At 42.7% G+C, this 21,769-nt stretch overlaps 1 protein-coding gene across 1 annotated transcript; it reads right to left on the bottom strand.

The window, feature by feature from the left end:
• Positions 1-533: 533 nt before the first annotated feature.
• Positions 534-20,500, bottom strand: DUSP19 (dual specificity phosphatase 19). The gene is made up of 4 exons (XM_055308227.1): positions 19,893-20,500; positions 14,431-14,477; positions 9,475-9,627; positions 534-4,224 (listed from the first exon to the last, which is right to left on the bottom strand). The coding sequence occupies exons 1-4, from the start codon at positions 20,116-20,118 to the stop codon at positions 3,985-3,987; spliced, it is 666 nt and encodes a 221-aa protein (XP_055164202.1). The 5' UTR covers positions 20,119-20,500; the 3' UTR covers positions 534-3,984.
• Positions 20,501-21,769: the final 1,269 nt, after the last annotated feature.

A 21,769-nucleotide genomic window follows, 5' to 3' on the forward strand; every position in this document is an offset into this window, starting at 1 on the left:
ACAACATCTAGTGGCTAAAAACTAAAGAGCACCTAGTAAAAAAAAAAAAAGGATATTTAAATAAATGCTTTCGTGCAAATCGAACAGGTTCACTTAGCAAACCCTCAGCAATACTGACCATAAAGACAACATTATATATCAGTCTCATGCTTGAGAAGATTCCGCCTCCTTTGTCTGCTTCCAAGAGTTCACTGTAGGTAGGTCACCCACATTTATGTTACTTCTCAACAGAAGCAGAGTTCATAGCTGTGCATGTGATAGAATCCTGTCAGGGTATAAGCAATCTCAAAACATCAGTTGCATTTATCAGTTCCACTTTTCGATCTTGACAGCATAAGGAATATGCATTCTCAAATACACGGAGGTACTCAATGTGCACTTTCCAACTTACACATAGAAATACGCTTGTTCTCTATAATGTGTATTTAAGGGCTCGAGACTTTCTTAATAAAATCTAGATGGCAAATGAAATTTTCTAAGTCATGAAAGGCTATTCGAAAGCTATTAAATAAATTCTATCCCAATTACTGTGATTAATTTTAAATACACTTTATTCTGAATGATTCAAGTAGTATCTTTAAGCAAATTTATAATGTACAGAGTTCAGCCTTGCCAATATGGAGACTTAATTAAAAAAAAGAAAAAGAAAAAGAAAGAAAACTATTCAAAGCCTCTGGCCAGAGATAAAATTGCAAATGATTTTAGGCTAACAAAGGACTTAAAATTTCTCACAAAACCATAGCTCTTCTTTCTTGAAAAATACATTCTCTAGTAGAATACCAAATTAGAAGACAGACTTGAACAAATCACACCCAAAGCATGATCCTTTACCATAAAATATTTTCCCACAGATCCAAGGAGATCAAAAATTATGACATGTAACCCAAAAACAGAAAGCTAGGGACCCAGGATATGAAAAACAGCATAAGAGACCAGATCACCAAAAGAACCATAAGCTCACAATCACATGACATTTGTACAAAAGTTTTAAAAATTAAAAAATAAATAAATACAGGCAATATAATTAAGTTAAAAATAAAAAGAAGGTTCATTTTCACAAAAGGACGTAAAAAACTTTGTGAATACTGTAACCACTATATAAATACAGGCATACCCCAGAGATATTGTGGGTTCAGTTCCAGACTACAACAAAGTAAATATTGTGAGTCAAATGAACTGTGTGGCTTCCCAGTACATACAAAAATTATGTTTACACTATAGTCTACTAAGCGTGCAATAGCATTATATCTAAACAATGTACATATCTTAATTTAAAAATACTTTATTGCTAAAAAATGCTAACCATCATCTGAGCTTTCAGCAATCCGTAATTTTTTTGCTGGTGGAGGGTCATGCCGTGATGTTGATGGTTGCTGACTGATCAGGGTGGTGGTTGCTGAAGGTTGGGGGGACTGTGGCAATTTCTTAAAATAAGACAATAATGAAATCTGCCGCATTGATGGAGTCTTCCTTTCACGAACAATTTCTCTGTAGCACGAGATACTGTTTGATAGCATTTTACCCACTCTGGAACTTCTTTCAAAATTGGAGTCAATCCTCTCAAACCCCGCTGCTGCTTTATCAACTAAGCTTATGTAGTATTCTAAATCCTTTGTTGTCATTTCGACAATCTTTACATCATCCTCACCGGGAGTAGATTCCATCTCAAGAAACCACTTCCTTTGCTTATCCATAGGAAGCAACTCCTCATCCATTACAGTTTTATCGTGAGATTGAAGCAATTCAGTCACATCTTCAGGCTCTACTTCTAGTTCTAATTCTTTTGCTATTTTTACCACATCTGCAGTTACTTCCTCCACTGAAGTCTTGAACCCATCAAAGTCATCCATGAGGCCTGGAATTAATGTCTTCCAAACTCCTGTTAGTGTTGACATTTTGACCTCTTCCCATGAATCACGAATGTTCTTAATGGCATCTAGAATGGTGAATCCTTTCCAGAAGGTTTTCAATTTACTTTGCCCAGATCCATCAGAGGAATCACTGTCTGTGGCAGCTATAGCCTTACGAAATGTATTTCTTAAATAATAAGACTTGAAAGCGGAAATGACTCCTTGGTCCATGGGCTGTAGAACGGATGTTGAGTTAGCAGGCATGAAAACAACATTAATCTCATTGTACATCTCCATCAGAGCTCGTGGGTGACCAGGTGCATTGTCAACGAGCAGTAGTATTTTGAAAGGAATCTTTTTTTCTGAGCAGTAGGTCTCAACTGTGGGCTTAAAATATTCAGTAAACCACGTTGTAAACAGATGTGCTGTCATGCAGGCTTTGTTGTTCCATTTGTAGAGCACGGGCAGAGTAGATTTAGCATAATTCTTAAGGGCCCTAGGATTTTCAGAATGGTATATGAGCATTGGCTTCAACTTAAAGTCACCAGCTGCATTAGCCCCTAGCAAGAGTGTCAGCCTGTCCTTTGAAGCTTTGAAGCCGGGCATTGACTTCTCCTCTCTAGCTATGAAAGTCCTAGATGGCATCTTCTTCCAATATAAGGCTGTTTCATCTACATTAAAAATCTGCTGTTTAGTGTAGCCACCTTCATTAATGATCCTAGCTAGATCGTCTGGGTAACCTGCTGCAGCTTCTACATCAGCACTTGCTGCTTCACCTTGCACTTTGATGTTCCAGAGACGGCTTCTTTCCTTAAACCTCATGAACCAACCTCTGCTAGCTTCAAACTTCTCTTCTGCAGCCTCCTCACCTCTCTCAGCCTTCATAGAATTGAAGAGAGTCAGGGCCTTGCTCTGGATTAGGCTTTGGCTCAAAGGAATGTTGTGGCTGGTTTGATCTTCTATCCAGACCACTAAGACTTTCTCCATATCAGCAATAAGGCTGTTTCGCTTTCTTATCATTCGTGTGTTCACTGGAGTACCACTTTTAATTTCCTTCAAGAACTTATCCTTTGCATTCACAACTTGGCTAACTGTTTGGCGCAAGAGGCCTAGCTTCCGACCTATCTCTGCTTTCGACATGCCTTCCTCACTAAGCTTAATCATTTCTAGCTTTTGATTTAAAGTGAGAGACATGCGACTCTTCCGTTCAGTTGAACACTTAGAGGCCATTGTAGGGTGAATAACTGGCCTAATTTCAGTATTTGTTGTGTCTCAGGGAGTAGGGAGGCAGGCCCGACAAGGAAGGAGAGATGGGGAAAGGGCCAACTGAATAGTCACCACATAAGCAGTATTTATCAGTTAAGTTCACCATATTACATGGGTCTGGTTCGTGGCACCCCAAAACGATTACAGTAGCAACATCAAAGATCACCGATCACAGACCACCAGAACAAAAACAACTTCAATGAACAAGTTTGAAAGACTGTGAGAATTACCAAAATGTGACACCAAGACACAAAGTGAGCAAATGCTATTGGAAAAAATGGTGCCAATACACTTCCTCAATGCAGGGCTGCCATTTTCAATCTGTAGCACATATAACATCTGCAAAACACAATCAAGTAAAGTGCGCCTGCATTGTGTCAACCTTCAGATTTTGGTTATATCTTTTTGGGAGGTTTAAAGTATTAGTTTTTCATCTCAAATTCTTTACACAGAAATTGACCACCCTCTGAAATAGTGAGTAGCACTTCAAGTTTTTTCCTTCATGAAAATATTGCTGGAATAGAAAAATACCAAAAGTCTTAATCAACTGATTTAACCTTTCCATGCTCGAATAAAGATTTTGAATGTAATTCTTTTTCTTCTACAGAAATCAAGTATTGGTAATACATTATTTTTTCTTAGCAAATCAAAGCAGCATTTGATCACACATTATAATACCAAAGAAAACATCATATAACTTAAAAATGTATTTATACTCTAGCTCAAGACAATCCATTCACCTCCATTTCTACTTGAAAAACGCAAGACAGAAGTAAGTTTTTACTGGTCTACTTTTCAAAAACAAGGACGGGTAGCTGTAGGGGTCAATGCAGAAATTACAGTTGTCCTTTATCTGCTGGAATGTGACTCACAGACTGTCACGCCTTTCTAACTCCTGTATGTTGTCACACTTAGTGCTTTCTTTGCCTTGTTGATATGTACGAAGCTGCTCCATGAAGCCAGTATTTGGACATATGGAAGGCCTTGCATTCTTCACCAAAGAAAAAGCACTGCTAAATGAGAGTTCTTCAGAATTCATCAAGAATCCTATTACAATTGCAGCAGCCCTGGAAACTCCTGCATTACAATGAACCAGAACCACTCCATCCTGCAACAAAATCAATGAAAAACCTCCATTACTCACTTGGAAAGGTTACTAAATCACTTGTACACTCTTATACTACTTGAAATGATAAAAGAAGGTTCATTTTATTAATTTGATTCAATGTATTCAATTAACAAAATTTAATTCACTGGGCAGCCTGGGTGGCTCAGTGGTTTAGCGCCGCCTTCAGCCCAGGGCCTGATCCTGGAGACCCGGGAATGAGTCTCACAATGTCGGGCTCCCTGCATGGAGCCTGCTTCTCCCTCAGCCTATGTCTCTGCCTCTCTCTCTGTGTGTGTGTCTCTCATGAATAAATAAACAAAATCTTAAATATATATATATATATGTAATTCAGTGTAAGCAACGAATGGAAAATAATCCGCCAATCAACCAACCAACTTCTCTTCCTACCCCTCCTCCCCCCGGGGAATGAAATGCTTTGACAATGTATTTGGAATTTTGAAAAAGTATCTTTTATCAAACTGAAGTAATCTACTAAAGTACATGTAAGAGCCTAATAAACTTAGTAGATACATATCTATAACTAAGAGAAAAGTCACAGTTCATGTATGTGGAAACTTTTTTTTTCAAAAAAAGTTTTAAGACTTTATTTGAGAGAGAGAGAGAGATCTCATGTGAGAGAGCAAGCACAAGTGGGAGGAGGCAGCAGAGGTAGAGAGAGATGCAGGGTCCCCGCTGAGCAGTGAGCCTGATGCAACGTGGGGCTCGATCCCAGGACCCCAGGATCATTACCTGAGCCAAAGACAGACACCCAACTAACTGAGCCACCCAGGCGCCCGTTTTCTTATATATATGACTATTTCCAAATTTTAACTGCTTCTGTACAAGACAGGCTAACGCCAAAACTCACTATACATACATGGAACTTTTCTGTGTATAATAGCTCATTTTTATGAGATTAGAGACACTTCAAAAATCGTGTTTCAGTAAGTGATGAAAACTAGTAAGGAACTTCTCTCAAAACAAACCAGATGTTCCAAACAGACCCGGAGTGGTAAGCGAAATGAGAGATACCAGTCAATGTCATTTTTAGTATTTCCTGACTACATACTAGTCATCTCTGTTTTGAGCCATAATATGCCTTTGAAAATGAAACCAGCTTTATTTTCAGTCTTTTACACTATACATTCAGTGCCAGCTCATGTTTAATGTTAGTATTTTTCTTCTTTCTTATATCTTGTATGTAACAGCTACCTTTCTGTTGCTTTTCTACAGCCTTTGAATTAACTTATTTCTCTTTTATTACTCTTTGGTATCATACTGTCCTTGCAAGTATTCCCACAGGGGCTCCTGGGTGGCTGTCTGTTAAGTGTCTGGCTCTTGGTTTCCACTCAGGTCATGATCTCAGGGTGGGGAGATCGAGCCCCATACAGACTCTGTACTCAGCGAGGAGTCTGCTTGAGATTCTCTCTTGCTCTCCTTCTACCACCCCTCCCCAACTTGTTTTTTTTTTCCCCACCTCATTCTCTTAATAAATAAATCTTAACAGAAAAAAAAAAGTATTCTCAGAAAAGTTATTGGCTTTATATCCCCTTTCCAGAACTCAAAATAGTAATAATTTAAAAACTTATAAAGTGGGGCAGCCAGGGTAGCTCAGCGGTTTAGTGCCTGCCTTCAGCCCAGCGCATGATCCTGGAGACCCAGGATCGAGTCCCACTTCAGGCTCCCTGCATGGAGCCTGCTTCTCCCTCTGCCTGTGTCTCTGCCTCTCTCTCTCTCTTTCCATGTCTCTCATGAATAAATAAATAAAATCTTTATAAAATAGATAGATAGATGATAGATAAAAACTTAAAATTTTTTTCTTTGCACTTGCTGTTGTCCTCTCCCTGGAAAGCCTTTGTTCCTCTTCTTGGTCCAGCTAACACTGGCTTCTGTTCTAAGAAGCCTGTCTCTCTCTGAGTGAGATGGGGTCGAGGGGATAGCTCAGCTATCTTTGGGCACTGTGTCCTTAGTGCAATTTGAGTCACATAGTAGATATTCCATAAATGTTTGCCAAGCAAGTAAATTAATTTTGTTCTCCATTTCCAAGAAGAAAGTGTTCTCCTACAAATTTGAATCACTGTTTTGCTATGGGCAGACAGGAATCATGTTATAGTATTTCCAGTTTATCAAGCATCCTCTGTTTTCATGCTGTTGTGAATAAATTATCAACTAGACCTTAAGCTCTTTGAGGGCAGCAGTATGTACGTATCCCTCATATCTTCTCAGAATAAGTAATTAATATTTATTGACAGATTAATGAACCAAGTTTAGGTTTTTATTTTTTTTAATTTTTAAAGTTTTTTTATTTATTTATTCATGAGAGACAGAGAGAGAGAGAGAGAGAGAGAGAGAGAGAGAGAGAGAGGCAGAGAGGCAGAGACACAGGCAGAGGGAGAAGCAGGCTCCATGCAGGAAGCCCAACGCGGGACTCGACTCCAGGTCTCCAGAGCCTGGGCTGAAGGTGGCGCTAAACCGCTGAGCCACCTGGGCTGCCCAAGTTTAGGTTTTTAAATGAATCTTTTGATAAATAAAAAAATATCAAAATGCTACCAGTAGTTATGTCCACATGGTGTAAGAAGGGTGAATTTTTACTTATCTTTGTATTTGTCAATTTTTCTACAATGACATAATTTACTTACATCATGTTTTTAAAATCACATCTCATAAAATGAGTAATAAAGTAAACATGGAATATCAAATACATATTTTGATATTAACAAAACCTTTTGTACATAAAAAAAAAAAGGGAGTCAAATTTTCATGAAAGAACTCTTACGACCATACAGGTTACCCTACTATTGTCCCCTCATGTGTATTTCTATCCCTTCAGGTATAAACCTAACAAATAATGCATGACACAGAGATAGTGGAAAGGCAGAGAAACCAAACAACAGGGTTTTCACAAGTTCAGAGGACAATGAGAAAACACATGGGAAATCAGAAGAGATCCCATTTGGCAGCTGCAGGTAAAAAGATAAAACAAGCAAGTAGGGCCTAGAAAGGTAGTTTTGAAATACTCAATTCACTGAGTAATCACATTTAATAAAAATCTGCATATGCAACAGAGAAAGTTACAAAAAGATCTCTTCTAGAAAAAAAAAAAGAAAATTCAAGAATTCCATCGCTCAAACTAAGTATGTATTAATCTGAAGAGTAAAGAGTTTTCAAGGCAAGGAAATACTGGCTGAGGTTAGGAATGCATCATAAAACTGCTTGAGAAATCAGAATAGATTATGGAATTCCAGCACATCTTGTAGCAGAAACATCTTAGGTACCTCCTCAGATTCTCTTGCTGCCATCATCTCATGGGCTCCTCAGCCTCCACCCCTGTGGCCAACTGCTCCCCTTAGGCCTGATGAGCATTGCTTACCTAAGAAGGCCTGTCTCTTGCCCTGTGCTGGTCTCTGCATAAACAAGTACACCCTGAACTTCTGAACGTGGATGAAAAGTCAGACCACAGCCCACTGAGCTTGGCTCCAAGGCAGCTGCTGAAGGAGTGGAGTGCTGTCACTGGGCGTTGGGCGACCAGTCACCACCCCCTACTCCTCCCCGTGGATAAACTTTGACCAGCTTAGCGCAGGAGCTGACAGAGAGCCAGACAGATACGTGCTCTCCCCCTCCCTCCCAAAGTCGGTGTGGAGGAGTGATTTCTTTGTGCTCCCTGAAGGGAGGCCTTATGTGGCTCAGCACACCTGCTGAGCACCCGAATGTGTCACAGGCAGCTCACGGTGCACTGTGCTTGGCAAAGTAAATGCACCAGCTCACGTGGCTGCGCATCCTGTCCTGAGTCACTTCCCTTTCTACCCACTCTCACTGCCTGTGGATTCCACCTCTCATCTGAACCACCAGCTCTTAATCTTGGTCTCGGGGTCTGTGTTTTAGGAAACCCAAGCAAAGGAAACTTCTACTTAACTGTTACCCTTTCCACTTGCAACATGGACACATCTTCGAACATGAATATGCATTTGGATGATGCCTACATTTTTCTCTTCCCATGTAAGGTCTACCTCACATCTCCCTAGAGAAGCAGCTAACACGGAAACGTTATCTTGTTTATTTTCGCACTATCAGCCAGCACACTGGAATGGTATGATCTAGACCCTATAAAATTTTTCATGAGAGAAAACACTGGGCAGTATTAGGCCTTGAATCAGAAACTCTCTTCTTCTTTTATCTAAATATCTGCTATTAAATAAAGCTGAATGGCAGCCATTTTGCAGATGACCTAATGGAAAGCACCTAGAACAGTGCTGGGGATGTAAGGCATTCAATAAATATTACTAAATTAAAGGAAGGAAGAGAGAGGGAGGAAAAAAAGGAAGGAGAAAAGGTAGAAAGGAAATCATTAGCCAGAACTCAGCTAAGCTGGATTCTGATTGTTAGAGGTGCCCCAGGGGAGTTAACTTTACTCTGTAAGTGCTTCTATCTATTTATCTCACATGAATTTTGTAAGAAATTATATACTAACTAAAAATGATGTCATTTCAAGGTACAATTACTGGTAACAGCCAACCTAGAAGCCCAATGTTGACTTGAATCTATTACCAAAGTTGAAGCATTATATTATCTGTTGGTCTTTTGAGGTCAGAAAACCAATGGACAGCTTCTGAACAGCGTTTTCATACAATATCAGTAAAGCAATACACATATAGTCCTTAGAGCAGCCTATAATTTTCTACTGTTGAAAATGCATAAATTCACTACTAGCCCTACCACAGCCACAAAAATGCCTATTAACCTTTGTAAATACATTAAGAGGCCTACAGCAGCATCTATCCCTTACTCCACCTTATCTTGCAAATTGGTCAGAGGGCAGGTGGTTATAAATCATCAAAAGAAATCTAAGCATATATAAACACAGGGAAGTTCAGTAAGTGGAGAATTTTATCTCCTAACACTTCTCAGGAAGCCCAGGAAGATGAGAAATTAATGTTAAGAGTAAATAGGTCATTGAGGGGCGCCTGGCTGGCCCAGCTAATACTGCATGCAACTTGTGATCTCAGGGTCATGAGTGCGAGCCCCACACTGTGCAGAGATTATTTAAACAAACAAACAAACAAACAAACAAAAATCTCACTAAGAAAAAATATTGGAGAACTAAATACTTGTAGTTGTTCATGAAAGATTGTTGGAGGGGAAATTTCATAGTGGTTCTCTCTGTATTCATTTCAAAAAGAATAAAGATTGGATAACAGATGGTCTTTTAAAATTTCTGCCTTTGAAGAACCTGTGGATCACAATAAAACTTACCTTTGCTTTTGCTTGTTCAATAAATTCAAAACATTCTGGAAAATAAGACAGGATATTGGTTTCAGGAAGATCCAATATAGAAATGCTCTTATATATAAAGTCATCGAGGAAAGCATTTTCAACTCCATATGCAACATTGAGAATGTGAGTCACCTTAAAGAAAAAAAGAGGATGGTTTTTAACATTCTCTAATGAATTAATACTAGGTTGATCAAAAAGAGAATGGCATGTTGAGATCTGTAACAAGAATAAACAATTTAGGCATCACTCACTTGAATAATTCTTGCAGGAAGCCTTCTCCGACTGCCCATCCCTCGCCAGAAGTGCTAATTCTACATTCCCATGGCACCCTCTACTTGCCTTAATTAGGCATTTTGAGATTATTTGTCTCCCTCGTGGTACTAGAAACTCCATGAGGGTACAAACCATGTTTGGTTTATTATTATTGTAAGTAAGTACTGTTGAGTAAGCACTGACTTTAGCACAGAAAGTACTTAAAATACTTGTCGGGAAAAAAAAATCAATGATTATCCACGTAAAAAACATGAATAAGCAAAGTACATCAGTAACACAACCTTCCCTTTCAATAATTATTTCCCAGTTTTCCTTCATATTCTTTATACATATGATGGTTCTTAAGTGTGCTGCACATTAGAATCACTCAGTGAGTTTGTAAAAAATGTCAAAGCCACCAGGCCTCAAACCCAGAGATTCCCATGAATTAGTCGTGTTGAAAGGACAGTCACAAAAGATTTTCTTTCAAATGGTACGCAGAAGCAACTTTCTACTCCATCTATGCATTTGAATTCCTTTCCTAGTCTACCAAGCATATGGAAGGAGCCAAGCGGAAAGTCAATTAGAAGAATCCGAAAGCTAAATGGATCAGAAAAATAACGCCCTGTTTCTTGTCATGACATGCCTCTCTGTACTTACTCTTCTTTTTCTTCACATGGGTGTTAGGTTTTGCCTATTTCCGTATTTTCACGTATTTCACGCATATCTTAGAATATCTGTCCAGCTGTGCCTCTCTTGCCCCACTGCCCTCATAGTTGCAACTCCAGCAGTGCCCTACTCCTCCTAGCACAGATGACTAGATTCAGGCAGACACTGGACTTAAACAAGACTGATCAAATTATTTTTAGAAATTTAAAAAACAGGTGTATAAGACAGCTAGAGTGGTCCACAAACTTCAGAGCTTTAAGACAGCCACTTTCTACTAGTGCTCAAATAAGCTGAAAAAAATTCTGCTCCTAAGAATAGAGTAGATGTGCAGAGAGAGGCCGTGACACCAGTGGGAGAGGGACCCTCTTGGATGGCAATTGATTCTCTAGCACAGCCACTCTCTGCCCCCAGAGATCCCCCTGAATCATTATAGACATTCTCCTTCCTTCCTCTGGTGTCTGTGCTTCCCCAACACAAAGAACACTGGTTAAGACACTACAGGAGTTAGGCCTTATGAAGAGAAAGCCACAGTCCATTACCTAACTGCCTTGTAGAAGACAACAGAAAAACCCTCAAATGTCTACTAAAAAAAGACTTTTTAAAAAATATTTTATTTATTTATTCATGAGAGACAGAGAGAGAAGCAGAGACACAGGCAGAGGGAGAAGGAGGCTCCCTGCAAGGAGAATGACGTGGGACTTGATCCTGGGACCCCAGGATCATGCCCTGAGCCCAACGTGGGACTCCATCCCAGGACCCCGGGATCACACCCTGGCCAAAGGCAGATGCTCAACTACTGATCACACCCTAGGCCCCAAGAAAGACTCTCGAATACAGCGGAGATGGGAGAACTAGAAAGAAAGATAAGAACATTTTTAGAAGATAAAGTCTTAAGTGTCCTCCTGCTTTCCCCAGTGAAGTCTTATCTATGTCAAGTCACTCAACGCCAGTATACTCAACGGGATTATGATTTTGCCCTTAATTATATAAAACATCTTCCAATGTTTCACATTATTGATGTGTCTCCCTTGTCTTTACGACTATATTCTACATTCCCAAAAGACCAGGAAAGAGGTCTCTTATATACAGATGTACTCATGCATGCATATATATCTCACTATCTATATATCTTCACAGCATTATGGAGAACACCAAATGCGAATCTTGGGAAAACCTGCTGAAAGGTAAAAGTGCTTTATGAATATGGTGGGTTACCAATGCCTGGGGAGTTTAGTTGTTGGGAAATACAATTTACATGTGTACTGATTGGTTCTGATTAAAAAAAAAATTGTACTGAGTTACAGGTGGTGGTGGGGATGGGGACCCAGTCTAAAACTCTTTCCAGTAATTAAGCCTACTTCCAAAATGTAGTTATGGAGGTCCTAACTAGAGTGGTTGCCCTTGGGATGCCCTTTGTAACAGGAATAACAGCCCCTTTACTGAGAACTTAGTACGTGCCAGGCATATAAGTTATCTCACTTAATCCTCATGTTTAGGCATTATTATTTCCAATTTTAATAAACTTTCATATTTTGAAACTGGTTCAAAAATCATAACATTATAAAAAAGAAACAGTAAGAAGTCTTGCTCTCACCCTGTCCCTATCCACTCCATTATCTCCCACCCACATGGTAACTACTTTTGTTGGTTTCCTGTACATTCTTCTAGAGCATCTTTAGGCAAATCATTTATCCCCTTTCTTACACAAAGGCAACACCTTGGGTTCCTCTCTCACTTAAATATGTCCTGGAGATTTTCTCACATCAGTATTTACAGACCCTTTTCCTGGTGTTTTTTTTTTTTTTTTTTTTTTTTATATAGCTATACAGTATTCTATGGTGTGAGTGTACTATTATTTATGTAGCCAGTTCCCTCCCTATCAATGAACATGTGGGTTGTTTTCAATGATTTGCTATTATGAACAATACGGCAGTAAGTAACTTGGAACATTATATGTTATAGTCTGTTTTCTATTTTCCATAGAGCTTTATAGGGCACACACCAGGCACTCAGATATCTTATTAATAAAGCAACTATTATTACTGTACCTAAACATTAAAATGAAATTCCTATTGAAATTTCTGAAATGATCCTCACAAGAGAATTTCTATTCATTATAGCATTTAAGTCCTAGAATAGCCCTTTGAAATATGCCATGCATTTAAATCAATAACCTAAATTTTGCCAAATTGTGAAACTTTTCACTAAACCCTCTTATTCAGCTGCCTAGTTTAACTTTGCTTCTTTTAGGCATCTAACAGGGTCACATGTACAGAGACAGAGGGATCTTTTAAACCTGCTGGGTTCACATAGCCAGGATGAATGTGAATTTGAACTAGCGTATTGTAAGAGGGGCTAGATAATGAAACACTTGCCAATGAATGAACTTATCAGTTTTTCTATTTTGCATTTTTCCCCAAGAAAAACTAATTTATTAATGTAAGCAAGACTTTGAAACTTGTTCTACTTATGTTAAAATATTAATCTAAGAAGCCCGGTGGCTCAGTCAGTTAAGTGTCTACCTTCAGCTTGGGTCATGATCCTACGGTCCTGGGATTGAGCCCCAAGTCAGGCTCCCTGCTCAGTCTTTTATTTATCTGACTTTGTGTCAAATAAATACAATCTTTTTAAAAAAAATACTGATCTAAGATGGATCCTATTAGGAAATAACAGTAACTCTCATATCCTTATGTGATTCCAGGCCATGATCTCTTATTGTCATGCAGTTATTATTATAACAGTTACTGCAAGCACCTGCCAACTAGTCTCCCCACCTTTAGTTTGTGCAACACTCCAATTTATTTTCTATACTTCCTCTGACAAGCAATTTTCCTAAACTGCCAATTTAGAAATCTGGTCTTTCCTCTGGGTAAAGACCTTCAAAGACTTTGGTGTCAAGTCTAAAGCGTTTACTCTGGCTTACATGGACTTTTGGGATCTGACTCTTGCTTATATCTCTGGCCCTATTTCTTGGTATCCTCTTTCTCACTCTCTATTCCTGGGCTACTGAACTTTTTTTTTTTTTTTTCCTATCTCTGAAAGCATTAGCCTTTCTCTTACTTCTAGGCCTCCACACAAATCATTTCTGTCTGTTCCCTCCCCATCCCATCAGAGCACACTTCAGTATCATTGCCTCCAGGAAGATTTCCCTGACCTTACAATCCCTAACCCAACCCAATCCAAACAAACATGGCTGAAGGGCATCATCTCATACACTCTCCAATCGCACCTGCACTTTCCCATCAAAGTACATAGTACTCTGTCCTGAAGGTGCTTATTTGTCTTTCTCCCCTCCATGTCCCTCAGATTATAAGCATCACGTGAATAAAAACCTCTTGCCTTCCTCAAACCATAGCAATTCCATGATGCTGAAATATTGCTTGACAAAACAGATGGCTGAAATTCTTTTAGGAAATACTGAAATAAGTAATAAATCACATCCGTTGAGGGTGAGAGATGGCACTGGGGAAGAAGTGGTATGTGAGGTGGGAACTTGGACATGGGTAGATCTTGGACAAGAAGAGAGGAAAGTCTATAGGAACTACGTAAGCAGAGGCAAGAAAAAACAATTCAAAATCAGATTCATGAAGATACATGAAGGGAGACAATATAAAACTGGAAAGTTGGGTTACAAATCCACATATTCTAATTAGGTACAATAATTTTTGCAACTTTATTAAAATGACAACTAAAAAATGTTACCAATTAATCTCTGAAATGGGGAGGGGCCCCTTGGTGGTGCAGTCAGCTAAGTGTCCGACTCTTGGTTTCAGCTCAGGTCTTGACCTTGAGATCAAGCCCTGCATTGGGCTCCAAGCTCAGCAAGAAATTTGCTAAAATTTTCTCTCCCTCTTCCTCTTTCCCTCCCAGTTCTTGCTCATTCTCTCTCTCTAAAAATAAATTTAAAAAAAACCCACCACCAAAAATTCTGAAATGGACTAATAACTTCCTAAATAACTGTAATAATTAAAATACTTCCTATACACGGTGCCAGACCTGAAGCATTTTTTTTACCTTGTGCTTTTTCAGAGTATCCAGATCATGAGCAGCATCTTGTGACCCTATAAGAAATAAATCATATCACCAAGATCATAAAAATAATCATCCTTTTTTATCTAATTTTTACAATAATCCTATTAGTTATTCATTTATTTTAAAAATACAACTTGGGAGGACTTCAATGCAGCACTCTAAAAGACAATTTAGAAATATTCATTAAGGGGTGCCTTGGTGGCTCAGTTGGTTAAGCACATGCCTTTGGCTCAGGGAACCTGCTTCTCCTGCTCCCACTCCCCCTGCTTGTGCGCTCTCTTTGTCAACTAAATAAATAGAAACATTGATTTAAAAATATTCATTTTGTATATATCTTGTCTTCTAAAATCCCACTTCTAACAATTTGTCTTAAACGTCCCTGGTATTGCAAAGATTAGCTATCAGGATGTTCATTATAGTATTGTTTATAATACAAAAAACAAACAAAAAACTCCAAAACAAATAAAAATTTTCAACCAAAAGCCTAATAATAAGGGTTGGGTTAAATAAGATAGGGTACACTGATGTAGTGAAATATATATATACAACCATTAAAATGAGACTGCACAGGCACCTGGCTGGCCCAGTGCATAGAGCATGTGACCCTTGATCTCAGAGTCATGAGTTTGAGTCCCACATTCGGGATAATTTACTTAAAAAAACAAAAACAAACAAACAAACAAAACAACCCAACGAGAATACAGAATATTTCTGGCAAGGAAATATATTCTCAATATATAAAGTGATGATACCATTAGGTTACAAAACACCATCATCCATTTTTATAAAAAAAAAATATGTATATGCCTAAAAATGACAGGAAGTACTTTGAACAAAATATTTACAGTAGGTTTACGGGTGATTTTTCTTTGTCATGCTCATTTGTGTTTTTTACAATACATACCTATTTCTTTTGTAACTTGAAAAAGGGTAATAAAAAACCACCCACAAAATGACTTGGTGCCATTTGGCTATGGAATACCCAATAGTTTAGAGCAAACACTGCTGGTCCCTGAATTCCACCCACATTCCGTGTACCACCAGGGCCATCCCCTTGTACCAGTTCTTCCTGTCAGAGCTGGCTCTCCAGATCTACCAAACTTTGAAAATGACTCTGGCTAATAAGCAAGATCAAACAGGAGATAACTGGTTAAAACAAAGTGAGTTAAAACATTTGAAAACACAGGGCATTTATTATTTAAAGATTTCAAATATTTTACTTTCCTAAATTAGGATCCATTTCTATGCACAATGTTTTTCTCACCCTACCTACCTGGGGAACCTGTCAGCTTCTATTATGTGATTTTAGATAGCTGAGAAGCCAGCAAGTACATTGGTTGGCCAATATTCTCCTAGTAATCTGAAACACACTGGTTTCTTACCGAGCCTACACTTAACTCTATTCCTAAAAATTAGTCTATCAAAATATCAACATCTGTTAAAGCTGGATGGTGGATACGTAGCTTTCTGTAATATCACGGTCTGTAATTTTCTATACATTTGAAATACTTCGCAATTAAAAAATAATTTTAGTTTCCTGCAGGAAGTTCTAACTATCTCTGGGGGAAAAAATGGCTTCTAATAAATTCAATGCAATTTAATTTAATTATTTAAATAATCTTTTAAATAATGATTAGCTCTTCTCTGCCTATTTCTTAAAATAGCAAAAAGAAAATTAAACATGCATAAATGAAATTCTTTTTTTAACCCTAAATTGCCATTATTATACTTACCAAAGCTAGATACTTTGATCATTTCCATTAAACACATACACACCAACACAATAGGTTGATCATATTATCAGAATTGGCTGCCACATTTTGAAAGTCACTTCCAGAATATGAACTCTATTGCAACAAATCTATTACTCTTGAGACCAAAAAAATGCAACTTGTATGCTCTGCCTTTTCAAGCAGTAAGAAAATCATGAGTGTGTTAATAGGTGGGGCAACAATTTAGTCAGCATAAATGGATTGGAGGTAATTGGCTTGTATGTGTCATCTAATATTTGGTAGTATTAGAGTTCAAGTTAATTCCCTCTAAATTCTAGATATAAACATCAGCTTTTCTCCTTTTTTAAGTGGTTGCCTTGTGTTACAGTCCTGTGTTAAATTTTTATTGGAAAGATACATCATTGGACAGCCCGGGTGGCTCAGTGGTTTAGCACCACCTTCAGCCCAGGATGTGATCCCGGGATCCAGGATCCAGTCCCACATCGGGCTCCCTGCATGGAGCCTGCTTCTCCCTCTGCCTGTGTCTCTGCCTCTCTCTGTGTCTCTCATGAATAAATAAAATCTTAAAAATAAAGAAATAAAATAAAAATATAATTTGCAAAGCTTAGGGCAAAAATGTTAAGAGCTTTTTGTTGACCTGTGAGATAGTTCAAGGGCCTACATAAGATTTTTGAGATGCAAAAGCTGGTCTGAATTTATGAGCTACCTGAAAAAGATTAGTTTTACGGCTTTCCTTTATTCCCCACCAAAACCAAGTTATTTTATATAGTGCTGGGTGGGAATTGTGTTGCTGTGAAGAGATGAAGCTCTTTGAAGCAAACCTAGAAACAATTCCATCTCCAGAGAGAAACTCAGTCTGGCCAGAAACAACCCCTGCATCACTCATGCGGAAGAATTCAGATGTCATCATCCAGGGGTCCCTGGGGGATAAGGCACATGTAACCAGGCAGTAAAAGGTCCATCTACCTCTCACAGGAGAGGAGGCTGTACCTGATAAAAACATATCCCACTTCCTGGTCCAGAGAGGAGCCCATGGAAGCTCTAATTCCACAAGTCTCTCCCAGAACTCTCCCAGGATTCTGGGAAGGGCTCCAAGGCCAGTCTGAGAATATTACCTTGATCAGCTCACTTTGGCTAAGCCTAGATTTAAAAAAAAAAAAAAAAAATCACAAGCAAAGTTCATGAGAGAGAGAGAGTGAAGAGATTATTTTAAATTTCTACCATAGTGGGGCAGCCCAGGTGGCTCAGGGGTTTAGCGCCGCCTTCAGCCCAGGATGTGATCCCGGGATCCAGGATCCAGTCCCACATCGAGCTCCCTGCATGGAGCCTGCTTCTCCCTCTGCCTGTATCTCTGCCTCTCTCTCTGTGTGTCTCTCATGAATAAATAAATAAAATCTTTAAAAAAATAAAATAAAATAAAATTCAACCATAGTATTTTAAACCATTATTGCTGCAATGGAGGCTGAATAACCAAAAAAGGTGCCTGGGTGTGTTTTCCTTCCTAGGAAGGGTGGTGTGAAAGTCCTGGGTAAACCTTTCAGACTAGCTAAATGACCCCTTAATTTTTCACTGGGCTTTGGAAACTAGCTGGGGACATCTATCTGAAATGCAAGATAGCTCATGGAGCAATTCGTGCACCACATAACACAGTAACAAATCCGGTGTGAGCTGCGGTTTAATTTGTTTCAAAGACTTTTCACCACCTCATGATAACCCTGTAAGAGAAACAGATACCTTGGCCTTAGTTTTACAGGTTTCTCGGGGAACCACAGAGAATGAAGGACTTGTGCTAGTTCATCTACCAAGAGGCCGAGCAGGACGGAAAACCTGATTTCCTGGGGCATCCTAAACCACAGTGTAGACCAGGAGTGGATCAGACTCGGGCTAGATGCCCAGCTCTGTCATGTACTATGCGTGTTACCTTGTGCAAACTACCTAACCCTTGTTAAATCCAGTTCCCATCTGTGAAATGGAGCTGATCATCCCTACTTTATTATTTTTTTAAATATTTATTTATTTATTCATGAGAGACAGAGAGGCATAGACACAGGCAGAGGGACAAGCAGGCTCCATGCCAGGAGCCTGACACGGGACTCGATCCCGGGACTCCAGGATCAGTCCCTGGGCTGAAGGCGGTGCTAAACCACTGAGCCACCCCGGCTGCCCCGATTATCCCTACTTTATAAAGAGAGATGGTGTTTTTGTTTTGTTTTGTTTTTAAAGGAGATGCTGTGTGCGCTGCACAACAGGATGTGGCTATTTCTGACGCCCACCAGCTCAGGGTTTGTTCTACTCAAGAATGCATATATATGGACAAATCACTGGTCTTTCCAAGTCATAATTTCTCTATTCACAAATGAAAAAGAATCCAAATCTACTTAACACGTTGCTGTCTTTTTTTTTTTTTTTTTAAAAAAGGACTAGTATAGGGGATCCCTGGGTGGCCCGGCAGTTTAGCACCTGTTTTCAGCCCAGGGTCTGACCCTGGAGACCCGGGATTGAGTCTCACGTCGGGATCCCTGCATGGGGCCTGCTTCTCTGCCTCTCTCTCTCTCCCTCTCTCTGTCTCTCATGAATAAATAAATAAATAATCTTTAAAAAAAAAAAAAAAAAAAAAGACTGCCGTAACAAACTCTTGCCAAGTCAACAGGTGTGTGTGCTTTTCATACCTGTGCTTCATTTACTACCTGTGGACCACGCACTGTATAGGGAAACAATATTCTCCACCATACAAGAAATCATAAAACTGGGATGCCTGGGTGGCTCAGGGGTTGAGCGTCTGCCTTGGGCCCAGGGCATGACCCCGGGGGGTCCTGGAATCGAGTCCCACATCGGGGTCCCTGCATGGAGGCTGCTTCTCCCTCTGTGTCTCTGCCTTTCTCTCTCTGTGTCTCATGAATAAATAAATATTTTTTTTAAAAAGGGAAATCATGGGCAGCCCCGGGGGGTCAGCTGTTTAGCGCCGCCTGCAGCCCAGGGCTGACCCTGGGGTCCCAGGATCGAGTCCCGCGTCGAGCTCCCTGCATGGAGCCTGCTTCTCCCTCTGCCTGTGTCTCTGCCTCTCTCTCTCTCTCTGTCTCTATGAATAAATAAAAAAATAAAATCTTTAAAAAAAAAGGAAATCATAAAACTACCAAATTCATAACTACAAAATAAAGTCTCCTATTCCTTCAAGTCTTGCATCCCTCCGTAAGACTCCGAAAGCAGGCCCTTGGATGGGCCGCGGGAGGCTGGCCTTCCACCGGGTTCCCAGCAGCCCAGGAGGCAACAGGCACTTGGCTGGTTCATTTCTGTGACCTCAACCCTTGCCTCTTCACAGTCTTACCTAATGAAAGCATTCCTTTTAACTTGATGATTTGGGAGCCTATACCCGTGTATGATCCAAGAAAATGCAACGTGGACACGCTATCCTGCAGGAAAAAAAAAAAAAAAAAAAAGCACCAGGACGTAAGTTGTTCTCAAATCCAAGATCCAAGCAGCAGGTGCGGGGCGCTCCCAGCACCTGGGCTTCTTGCGGGTTATGCTGTGGGGCAGACACCACCGGCCGGCCCTCGCCAAGTCCCAAATCTAAGAAATAAGGAGACATTTCGGCTTTTCGGGAAGCTGCCTGATGAGACTAGAGCACCGCGCATCCGGGGGGAGGCGGGGGGACCCGAGGAAGATTCAGGGCCCGAAGGGGGGGCGGAGGCAGCGGCAGGTGCGCGGACTCACCCAGCAGCAACCAGGGCTTCAGGACGCCGACCCGCAGGTCGAGGCTGAGGTCCGGCACGAATCCGCAGCTGCCCCCGCGGCCCGGCGGCCCGGCCTCCACCACGACACCCCGCGCGCCGTCCCATGTTTCTATGGTGGTCCTCCCGGTCAGCGAGGTCACCCTGGTGCATTGCTTCCGGAGGCCCTTCCGGGAGAAGGCTCTAATCTCCTGGCTAAGGGCGTGCATGCCCCGCTCCCCCTGCGCCCGGCCCGCCACCCGCGGCCGGCGAGCCCGGGCGGAACCGGAAACGGCCGGGGAGGAGCGCGGAGTGCGCCTGCGCCTGCGCCTGCGCCGGGGGCGTCGCCGTCGCAGTAAGGAGGCGTCTGATTGGCCGCCGCCGCGCCCCGGGGGTCGCTACTTCCGGCGCCCGCCCCTGCCCCGCTCCCCGCGCTGGGCCGGCCGCCGGGCTCCTTCCGGCTGCTGTTGGCTCTGGCTCTTTTTTTTTTTTTTGTAAGATTCTACTTATTGGTTGGTGAGGGACGCCGAGGCGCGGGCAGAGGGAGCGCAGGCGCCCTGCGGGGCGGTGATGCGGGGCTCGGTGCGGGACCCCGGGGCACGCCCTGGGCCGAAGGCGGAGCCCCCCCCCCGCCGAGCCCCAGGCGCCCCCAGGTCGGCCGCGGTTACCCCCGCGGGAGCTCCGGGCCCTCCGGGCGGGCACTGCGGGCGGAGCCGCTCCGCGTCGCTGCGGACCCCGCGCAGGGGCCACGGCGGCAGGCGCGGGACGGGGCCAGGGCTCCCGGGCTCCTCCGCGGAGACCCCCCGCGGGACACCCCGTCTGCGGAGCCCCCTCCCCCCGCGGAGACGCCCCCGTCCTCGGAGCCCCCACCCGGGCGCGGATCTGCCTCTCCGCGGAGCTCCCTCCCCCCGCGGAGCACACCCCCGGCAGCGGGGACCCCTCCCCCCCGCGGAGACGCCCCCGTCCTCGGGGACCCCTCCCCCCCGCGGAGCCCTCTCCCCCCCATGGAGCAACCCCCCCGCGGAGCCCCCTTCACCCCCCCATCCTCGGAGCCCCCCTCGCGGAGCCCCTCCCTCGCCTCGAACCCCCGCGGAGCCCTCTCCCCCCCCCAAGGAGCAACCCCCCCGCGGAGCCCCCTACCCCCCCCGCGGAGCCCTCTCCCCCCCATGGAGCAACCCCCTCCCGCGGCCCCCCCCTCCCCCCCGCGGAGCCCTCTCCCCCCCATGGAGCAACCCCCCCGCGGAGCCCTCTCCCCCCCATGGAGCAACCCCCCCGCGGAGCCCTCTACCCCCCGTCCTCGGAGCCCCCCCGCGGAGCCCTCTCCCCCCCCCCCCCGCGGGGCCCCCTCCGCCGGCGCTGCGCTCCCGGGCGTTTGTTGCCCGAACACGGGGCGGGGGGGTAGATTCGTGAGACAAAGCCGCAGAAATCACGCCGATGTTCTCTGTGCGGTTGAGAGGGGCTCGGATCTCGCCCCCCGCCCCCCGCCCCCCCCATATTGACTCGCCCTCGTTGGAGCCCTGCTTGCAGCGAATGCGCGCTCTTGAAGTCTCCCTTACACGGCTTCGGCTTCGGGAACGCGGGTACGCGAGCACTCGGTGCCCGGCGCCTCGACTACGGGACAGGGCTCTGCTTACAAAGGGACGGCGCGTTGTGCAATCGAAATCACGAGATTAGGGCAGCCCGGGTGGCGCAGCGGTTAGCGCCGCCTTCGGCCCAGGGCGTGACCCTGGAGACCCGGGATCGAGTCTCGCGTCGGGCTCCCTGCATGGAGCCTGCCTCTCCCTCTGCCTGTGTCTCTGCCTCTCTCTGTCTCTCATATGAGTAAATAAATAAAATCTTTAAAAAAGAAATGATGATTAAACACGAAGGTTCCTTATCCCG

Source organism: Nyctereutes procyonoides, unplaced genomic scaffold (genome assembly GCF_905146905.1).
Source record: "Nyctereutes procyonoides isolate TBG_1078 unplaced genomic scaffold, NYPRO_anot_genome, whole genome shotgun sequence".
Classification (NCBI taxonomy): domain Eukaryota; kingdom Metazoa; phylum Chordata; class Mammalia; order Carnivora; family Canidae; genus Nyctereutes; species Nyctereutes procyonoides.